Source organism: Podarcis vaucheri (assembly GCF_965113315.1).
Source record: "Podarcis vaucheri genome assembly, chromosome: 9".
In the NCBI taxonomy this organism is placed as follows: Eukaryota; Metazoa; Chordata; class Lepidosauria; order Squamata; family Lacertidae; genus Podarcis; species Podarcis vaucheri.
In genome coordinates this window covers 75,938,299-75,947,830 of record NC_138767.1, presented here as the reverse complement: position 1 = coordinate 75,947,830, position 9,532 = coordinate 75,938,299, and the positions used below count along the sequence as shown (strand labels likewise).

The 9,532-nt window shown below is 48.2% G+C and overlaps 2 protein-coding genes across 2 annotated transcripts in view; one reads left to right on the top strand and one right to left on the bottom strand.

Moving 5' to 3' along the window:
• Window positions 1–2,536: 2,536 nt before the first annotated feature.
• On the bottom strand, window positions 2,537–6,096 carry LOC309540528 (coiled-coil domain-containing protein 33-like). The gene is made up of 3 exons (XM_082237468.1): window positions 5,294–6,096; window positions 3,300–3,748; window positions 2,537–2,577 (listed from the first exon to the last, which is right to left on the bottom strand). Exons 1-3 carry the CDS (start codon window positions 5,601–5,603, stop codon window positions 2,572–2,574), a joined length of 765 nt encoding a protein of 254 aa, XP_082093594.1. The 5' UTR covers window positions 5,604–6,096; the 3' UTR covers window positions 2,537–2,571.
• Window positions 6,097–8,385: 2,289 nt separating this feature from the next.
• STRA6 (signaling receptor and transporter of retinol STRA6) overlaps window positions 8,386–9,532 on the top strand; it is a 58,479-nt gene continuing 57,332 nt past the window's right edge. The window contains exon 1 of the mRNA XM_082237394.1: window positions 8,386–8,795. The gene's annotated coding sequence lies outside the window, so the exon portion shown is untranslated. The remainder of the gene's footprint in view (window positions 8,796–9,532) is intronic.

Below are 9,532 nucleotides of genomic sequence, written 5' to 3'. Positions count from 1 at the left end.
CAGCCCTTTAGACATTTGAAGATGGCTTTTGTATCACTCTCCTCTCTTCCAGGCTAAACATAATAATAATAATAATAATAATAATAATAATAATAATAATAATAATAATAATAATTTATTTATATCCCGCCCTCCCCAGCCAAAACTGGGCTCAGAGCGGCTACCGACAATAAAAGTAACACAGTTTACATAAAATCACAATCAATTAATTGAAATGCATTCTAAAATCAATTCAAAAAATCTAATTAATGGCAACCATTGGGCTAGAGTTCTATGAGGATTACCGAAGGAGAGAGTGGGTCAGACTGTGCCTTGGCCAAAGGCCTGGTGGAACAGCTCTGTCTTGCAGGCCTTGAGGAAAGATGTCAAGTCCCGCAGGGCCCTAGTTTCTTGTGACAGAGCATTCCACCAGATCAGAGTCGCAGCCGAAAAAGCCCTGGCTTTGGTTGAGGCCAGCCTAACCCTTTCTGTGGCCAGGGACCTCCAAGATGTTTAACATCCCAAACTCCCTCAACCGTTCCTCGTAAGGCTTGGTTTCCAGACCCTTAATCCTCTTAGTCACTCTCCTCTGGAATTGCTTTGGCTGTTCCGAAAGAATCAGCAAGTGGGAAAGCCACAAGTGCTTCCAATAGGGCTGTGAGCTTGATCTGGCCAAAGTCTGAGCTGGGCTGATTTGGGTGGGATCCAGGCTTGGGTTGAGGTAGCCCTGGGACACCCCAGGGTAGGTCACCCAGAGCAATCTGGGGCTGTCAGGGGGCAAGAAGACGCCAGGAATCTCCTTCTGCAGCTAGTCCCCTGCAGGGAATGTACTCCTCCAGCACCATAATTCAAAAGCATCAATTCTTTGGCGATCAGCCTTCTTTATGGTCCAGCTCTCACTTCCATACATCACTATTGGGGAAACCATAGTTTTAACTATACGGACCTCTGTTGGCAAGGTGATGTCTCTGCTTTTTAAGATGCTGTCTAGATTTGTCATTGCTTTTTCCCCAAGAAGTAGGCGTCTTTTAATTTCGTGACTGCTAAAAACTAATTAAACATCAGGCCAACCCTCCAATGGATTTAGGGCCAGATCTGGGTCAGGGTGTTTGTGCTATGCAGAGTCCTAGCTGCCAGGATGCTTTCCTACATATGTAAACCCCCCCATAGGGGAGGGGGGGTCCTGCCTCCCCCCCCCAGAGGGGAACTAACAATATCTTTTCAGAGAAGTCCCTGGAAGGATTGGAAGAGCGAACGCAAGTTTAATGTGCTTTGTTTAAAAATCTACACTAAAATAGTATTGCTTTGAGTCACACAAGCATGGATATGTACAAAGGTGGGGGGGAGCAGTAAAAGCTTACTTTTTAAAGGAAGTGTGGCACCACTACTAAGAAGGCCCTGCTCCTAGAAGGTCCCCTGGCTTTACTTGGCAGTGGTACCTGGAGCAAAGCCTCTGGTGTTGAATTGAGCCTAGCAGTTCGAAAGAACGTCAAAGTGCAAGTAGATAAATAGGTACCGCTCCGGTGTGAAGGTAAACGGCATTTCCGTGACCCGGAAGCTGTACGCCGGCTCCCTCAGCCAGTAAAGCAAGATGAGCGCTGCAACCCCAGAGTTGGCCATGACTGGACCTAATGGTCAGGGGTCCCTTTACCTTTACCTAAGGTCACTGTGGGACGTGGGTGGCACTGTGGGTTAAACCACAGAGCCTAGGACTTGCCGATCAGAAGGTCGGCGGTTCGAAACCCCACGACGGGGTGAGCTCCTGTTGCTCAGTCCCTGCTCCTGCCAACCTAGCAGTTTGAAAGCATGTCAAAGTGCAAATAGATAAATAGGTTCCGCTCCGGCGGGAAGGCAAACAGTGTTTCCGTGCGCTGCTCTGGTTCACCAGAAGTGTGACCCGAAGCTGTATGCCGCCTCCCTCAGCCAATAAAGCGAGATGAGCGCCGCAACCCCAGAATCGGCCACGACTTTACCTAATGGTCAGGGGTCCCTTTACCTTTAAGGTCGCTGTAAGTATTGCCCACCACATTGACCAGGAACAGAGACCTGCGTCCCACCCCCGATGCTGCTGGGCTCCACATCCCATCATCCCTGGCTGTGGGCCATGATGGCTGGGGGCTGAGAGTAGCTGGAGTTCAGCAGTATCTGGAGGGCCACAGGTCTGCCATTCCCAGAACAGACCAAAAGTCATTGACTTACCAGCACCCCTGAAAATATATTCTCAAAAAGCAGCTCAGGGCTGTATCCTGGCGAAGGGAGGCAGAGTCTGGCATCACTTGGCAATCGCCTTGGTGAGGCTGGTGAGGAGGAGGTGGAAGAGGATGGCAGAGATGATGATGGCTGTTCATCAGAAAACTCTTTAATGGCTCTAGGAGATGCTTCCTTTTGAGGCTCAAGTAGGCTGGGCAGCAGCTGAAGGGAAGAGAAAGCACAGGAGTCATGCTTCCTTGATGGGTGGATGGATTACATTTCTACATCTTCAATTCTCCAAAGGGGCACAAACCCTGGGTGAGTACCTGGAACCCCGTGGAATTTTGCTACCACTCGGCAGAGACTAGGGGTGGCGGCCAACTTCTGTAACACACACACACATCACATCTGTGGGATGTGAAACACAAGAGCAGTCAAGTACAACATTCCTAGAGTGAACATTCAACATTCTGGGCTGGGACAGACTTCCTCTGCACGTGACTAGAGGTGGGCGTGGCCTCACCTGTGCAGGTAATGACAAAAGCACAGGGCAGGGCAGCCATCTCTCTCTTTTTTGACTACATGCATTGAAGAAGCAACATCTGCTTAGCCAAAGATGCTTCCAGCCAAGAGAGGACCAAGGGACTGTCTTCTTATGAGATAGTTTCTAGATATATGTTACTTTTCTAAGCTAAGTCTGCCTTCTGGGATCCTATTGTGAACAGAATGATATGTGAGTAAACTCTTTTTATACTTTTATAGAAGACTGTGTCGTGTCTTATCTTTTATGAGGGATTAAGGGGGAAATACCAGAACTTCAGTGAGCCTGAGCAAACGCATCCGCTGCAAGTTTGAAAAGGGGAATGTTATTCATGGTTTATTCATGGGGATTCGAACTGCCAACCTTCTGATCAGCAAATCCTAGGCTCTGTACAAATTTATTAGCCCTGCAGGAGCCAGAAAGACTCTTCTATTGGTTTCAAGATAAACAATTGCAATATACAAATAACACACTAGAAAGCGTGATGGCAAGCTGCGGGTCATTATTTTCTTTTCACGTGGATTGCTCCCTCCGTCGCAACAAATTGCAGCGCAGAAGCAGACCTGGCCCTTGCTCTGACATTTCCTACCCCTGGTGTGCAGGACTCCTCAGTGGGCCAAGGGTGTGGCTCAGGTGCAGAGTGAATCTGCTGTGGGACCAGCAGCGACTGGGAAGGTGTTGGGGAGCTGGTCCCAGCCGGCAGGCTCCTCTCCTTCAGCCTGGGGGGTGGCAGAGGACTGGTGGGTGCCTGTTTCTTGGCCACAGGCCGGTGCTCATGGAACGACACCGCGTAGGCCAGCCTCCCACAATGCATGGCCAGGTCATCGCTGCCCACCCGCAGCAACACCATGATGTCACCATAGCGGTACAGGTCCTCGTCTCTGCTGGCAAAGAGATTCATCCGGGGCTGGTTGGTGCGGGGGTAGATGGCGAAGAAAGCTTCCCCGGCCCGGACACTGGTCCTCAGCGAGGAACCGCGAAGGCGCAGAGCTTCTATTCGCAGCCGGGCGTCGTGGTTTTTGTCATTTTTGCAGAAGCCTGGGTGGGTGGAAAGGGGAGAGCCCAGCGCAAACAGCTGTTAAATTGAGGTAACATGCAAGCCATCCATAGCGAATCCAACCCCTTACAGTGGTGCCCCGCAAGACAAATGCCTCGCAAGACGGAAAACCCGCTAGACGAAAGGGTTTTCCATTTTTGAGCTGCTTCACAAGACAAATTTCCCTATGGGCTTGCTTCGCAAGACGGAAACGTCTTGCGAGTGTTCCGATTTTTTTCCGCCCCCCCTTTTTCTAAGCCGCTAAGCCGCTAATAGCCTTTTAGCTGCTAAGCCTTTAATAGCCGCTAATCCGCTAAACCGCTAATAGCGCTAATCCGCTAAGCCGCTAATAGGGTTGCTTTGCAAGACGAAAAAACCGCTAGATGAAGAGACTCGCGGAACGGATTATTTTCGTCTTGCGAGGCACCACTGTACCTCCAAAAAATAGTGCAGCAGACTCACCCCACTCACTGCCCCTATCAAATATAATAATAATAATAATAATAATAATAATAATAATAATAATAATAATTTATTTATATCTCGCCCATCTGGCTGGGTTTCCCCAGCCACTTGGGGCGGCTTCCAACAGAACACTAAAATACAATAACCTATTAAACATTAAAAGCTTCCCTAAACAGGGCTGCTTTCAGATGTCTTCTAAAAGTTTGGTAGTTATTTTTCTCTTTGACATCTGGTGGGAGGGTGTTCCACAGGGCGGGAGCCACTACCGAGAAGACCTTAGCCTGGTTCCCTGTAACTTGGCTTCTCGCAGGGAGGGAACCGCCGGAAGGCCCTCGGGGCCGGACCTCAGGGTCTGGGCGGAACGATGGAGGTGGAGACGGACAGGGCTTTTTTCCTGGGGGGACGCAAGGGGACGCATACCCCTAAACATTTTGTGAATCTAAGCTTGGCCTCATTGAGGGGCAGTACTTCAATATGAGTAAGAAAATGAGAGTACCCCTGAACATATTTTTGGGGGGGGGGGAAAGCACTGCCTACGGATATCAGGCAGGCGCCTCCTAAAAACATTTTTTATCCAGGCAAGGCTGTTCAGATGTTTAGAAAGTTGACACGAGTCTTAAGACTCAGCAATACAGCTGCAAATAAAACATTTGAAGTGTGTTGTAAAGCGCATTGTGTAAATATGACACTAGGTGGCAATGGTGAGCTATGGCAAATTCAATATATTTTTTCCTAACCTTTTTTTTAAAAAAAAGCAATTTTGCAACGTTTTTATGTGTCTAGATTCCACCCAAATCTGTTTCTAGTCTATTTTAACTTTTCAATCATCTTAAACCATCATTATATTTTCGTAGTGATAATTTCAGTGCTTTATCTTTTTTGTAAACTGCTTTGTATAAATTTTACTAAATGAGTAAATGTTTAAAAGGGACATCAAAGGTCGTCTAGTCCACCCCCTGCCCGTGCAGGAATCTCACTACTCTGGCATTGGGTTAGGGTGAGATCTGATCCTCCTGATCTCTCCTAGGTGGCGAAGGACTCATCCATGTTCTTCCTGCTTCCCATCCACCCTGACTTCTTACCTCTGGGCAAGGTAAAAAGGAACTGCCTCTTCTCAAACGCATAGACTTCATTCAGGTTGCTTTGCTCGACAATGTCGGTCGTGGCCGTGTTGGTGTAAAGGGGGTCCCCCTCGTTCACCCGCAGTTGCACCCCAGCGCCAGATCCCTCCAGCAGTGGATTCTCTACCGTGAGCCTCAGAGCGTACCTCCCGGCCTCATTGAACTGCACGCTCACCAGCTCAAAGTCCAAGTCTAGGACCTTCTCCTCGGCCTTCAGCCGCGACTTCTGCAAAGTCACAGGGACGCGGGGCTCCGCTGCCTTGCCAGCCATGGCTCGCCAAAGCCGCAGGACGGAAAATGTCAGCGTGGCCGTGAGGAATCCAGAGACTGCTAGCGGTCGCTTGGATATGGCCCACTAATAATTCTGCCTCCGTGATCCTCCATGGATCAGTCCTTCCTTTGACCATGTAGACGGCACCGTCATTGAGGAGCTGCTGTTGTCTCATGTGGGGCAGATACCATCAGCAAGGGCTGCCACAGCTCGGCGAAAGGGGCTTTCTCCAAAGCAGATTTCCTCTATTGCCTCAAACAGGGCCCAACATTTCCTCCAAAACACCCGGTTTCCTTCTCCATGTGCTTCATGCTCCACGCTGCATCCACAGCCCATTCACCAAAAACTTGTGCATTCAGGGAAAAGAAAAACCACAATGCCACCCCTGTCTGGGGAGCAGTTTAAGAAAGCAGTTGCTCCTTCAGCAGCCGTGAAAAGCTCTCTGCAATTGGAGCCACTGAAAAGAAGACACCTGTCCAACAAATTTCTTAGGTGGGAGATGGCAGAGAGAAGTTTGTTTGGATGGAGCCTTGGCAACTCAGTGCAGAAGTGTCGCTTGCCTTCAGGTAAACAATGGTTGTCGTGCGTAGCAAGCAAGGGTGGGGTCAGCGAGATATCCAAGATTTAAAAAATCAGTGTACACACAGAGCAGCTACTAAATCTAGTACGGCTCATAACTTTATTTCATTCTTACATTATGTAGAAAGCCAGAGAACCCACTCAGTGTTAAAGCTTAACACTATTGTAATTTGCTATTTTAATTTGCATGGGTATTTTGCTGCTGTCGTTTTTTATTGAGAGAGGGGATATGTGTCTGGGAGGAGAAGAGCTGAGGAGAGGAGAGGGGTCCTAATTGCAACGCTTCAGGGTAGGGGGAGTTAAGGCGTGGGAGGTGGGCAGGCCAGATAAGGGGCCCACAGCTCTGGGTCGTGTGCCAGCCCCTCCTCTAACCTGGAGAGTCCTGTTTGTCTATATCCTTCTTGGGCAAAAAAAATGAGAGGCACAAATACAAGATGGGGGACACCTGGCTTGAGAGCAGTACATGTGAAAAGGATCTAGGAGTCTTGGTTGACCACAAACTTGACATGAGCCAACAGTGTGACGCGGCAGCTAAAAAAGCCAATGCAATTCTGGGCTGCATCAATAGGAGTATAGCATCTAGATCAAGGGAAGTAATAGTGCCACTGTATTCTGCTCTGATCAGACCTCACCTGGAGTACTGTGTCCAGTTCCGGGCACCACAGTTCAAGAAGGACACTGACAAACTGGAACGTGTCCAGAGGAGGGCAACCAAAATGGTCAAAGGCCTGGAAATGATGCCTTATGAGGAACGGCTAAGGGAGCTGGGCATGTTTAGCCTGGAGAAGAGGAGGTTAAGGGGTGATATGATAGCCATGTTCAAATATATAAAAGGATGTCACATAGAGGAGGGAGAAAGGTTGTTTTCTGCTGCTCCAGAGAAGCGGACACGGAGCAATGGATCCAAACTACAAGAAAGAAGATTCCACCTAAACATTAGGAAGAACTTCCTGACAGTAAGAGCTGTTTGACAGTGGAATTTGCTGCCAAGGAGTGTGGTGGAGTCTCCTGCTTTGGAGGTCTTTAAGCAGAGGCTTGACAACCATATGTCAGGAGTGCTCTGATGGTGTTTCCTGCTTGGCAGGGGGTTGGACTTGATGGCCCTTGTGGTCTCTTCCAACTCTATGATTCTATGATTCTATGATTCTATGATTCTATGATTCTATGATTCTATGATTCTGAAACTGTGGTACCCAATTAGAAGGGCTCAAGGATGTGGACAAGGTGCTCAGATCAGTCAGGGCGACCACTTGTATTCTGGACCCTTGTCCCTCTTGGCTGATAAAAACTAGGACGGAGGGGACAGCCAGCTGGGCCAGGGAGGTGGTTAATACCTGCCTGCGAGAGAGGGTGGTCCCTGTCTGCTTGAGGCAGTGGTAAGAAACCACCCCGGATTTGGAAAAATCTAAGCAATTACCAGCCAATTGCCCATCTCCCCTTCTTGGCGAAGGTCCTTAAATGGGAAGTCATGGACCAAATCCGGGTGCCTTTGAATTTACTATGTTAAAGGTGCTACTTATGTTAAAGTTACTATGTTAAAGGTAAAGGTTAAGGACCCCTGACAGTTAAGTCCAGTCGCGAATGGCTCTGGGGTTGCGGTGCTCATCTCGCTTTACTGGCCGAGGGAGCCGGCGTTTGTCTGCAGACAGCTTCCAGGTCATGTGGCCAGCATGACTAAGCCGCTTCTGGTGAACCAGAGCAGTGCACGGAAATGCCATTTACCTTCCCGCCGGAGTGGTACCTATTTATCTACTTGCACTTTGACATGCTTTCGAACTGCTAGGTTGGCAGGAGCAGGGACCGAGCAACGGGAGCTCACCCTGTCGCAGGGATTCAAACCGCAAAGCTTCTGATCGGCAAGTCCTAGGCTCTGTGATTTAACCCACAGCTCCACCCACGTCTCTCGTTTATATGCTAATAGTGGTATAAATCACTGTCTTTTCTCAGCCTAACCCACCTCACAGAGTTGTTGTGCAGATTAAATGAGGAGAAGGAGGACCATGAAGGAAGAGATGGACTATAAACGCAGTAAATAAATAAGTGAATGAATAACTCCCTCCACACTCACAACACTTTTAGGCCAGAGGGATTAAGAATAGAACAGAGGGATGGACAAAATCCTTGTGGGCAGAAGGGCTTCTCTGCTGCCTTCCTAGACCAGCCGTGGAGGAGGAGAATCACAGGGCTGCTTGTTTTCAATTTTCTGATCCCTGGGCTGGCCCCCAGCCAAGCCCTTTTAGCCGTGAAGGGGATAAAGTTCTTTGCCTGGAGGAGATCCTTCACTCTCTGCCCGCCAGCTGAACTTTGCCTCCCAAGTGTGCTTCCCTGGGGCTGCATCTCTCCCGGGATCCCCTGGTCAGATGAGGGGAGACCTGGGCTCAGCTGGGCTTTGCAGAGTTCCCTTGCCTCTCAAGGCTGAACCCCAGGCATTGAGCTCTTAAGGAAAACAGGTTCCAAGGGGGCACCTCTGGGGAGGAAGGGGGAAATCAGCAGATTTTGCATGTCTTTGAACAATCTGGACTCCTCTCATCAAGTTGTTTTGTCTACCTACTGGGGAGAAGTTAGCCTTCTCTCTCTGCTAGCCTGCCTTTGGAGATCTTGATTGCAAACAAGGTAATATTCTGTTTTACCTGCTGTGCCTTCAAACCATCTTATTTCCTTTACCAATGAACTTTGGGCTGGCCATGTGTTAAACGGTTAGCCTTTTTAAAAAGCCGCAAAAAAAGTTCTATGTAACCACCGTACTGAACAGTAACGTTTAAAATCCCCAATTATTCAACCTGTGGGGATTGTTGTATAAAGAAAGCTGGCTGCTTTCTTATGAAAGCAGCGTTCCTGGTGATCCAAAGTACAAAAGTTTTGTTTTCAAATCCTCTTTAGATTTTGTCTTAATTAGAACCAGGAAGTATTATATGAATTCTTTCCTGTTAAGAAGTCTCTCTCTCTCTCTCTCTCTCTCTCTCTCTCTCTCTCTCTCTCTCTCTCTCTCTGTGTGTGTGTGTGTGTGTGAGAGAGAGAGAGAGAGAGAGAGAGAGAGAGAGAATAAAACAAGAATTGTAACTTTTTCTGTTCAGTACAATTTAATTTCTGGAGTTCCTGAGTTTTTCTCTTACGCATTTGCTGGGATTTACGTGTAGTTGCTGGAATTTAAATCTTCAAACACATTAAAAATTGGATGCTTTGTTCTGAGCTCTGCCAATTTCCACTTAACCCCACGCTGTCATTATCAATATGACTACTCTCCAGAGTAAAGTTTCAAAGGCATTCAGGAATATTTATGGGAAAGTTGGGGGAGCTTTCGCTTGAACAAAGACATGTTCATTGGCAGGACTTCAAAACAGGTGAAGCAT

Coding starts and splice junctions, on each gene's coding strand:
- LOC309540528 (XM_082237468.1), bottom strand. CDS start 5,603: ATGGCTGGCAAGGCAGCGGAGCCCCGCGTCCCTGTGACTTTGCAGAAG. Junction 3,749..5,293: donor CCTTTTTACCTTGCCCAGAG/GTAAGAAGTCAG, acceptor CCACCCACCCAG/GCTTCTGCAAAAATGACAAA.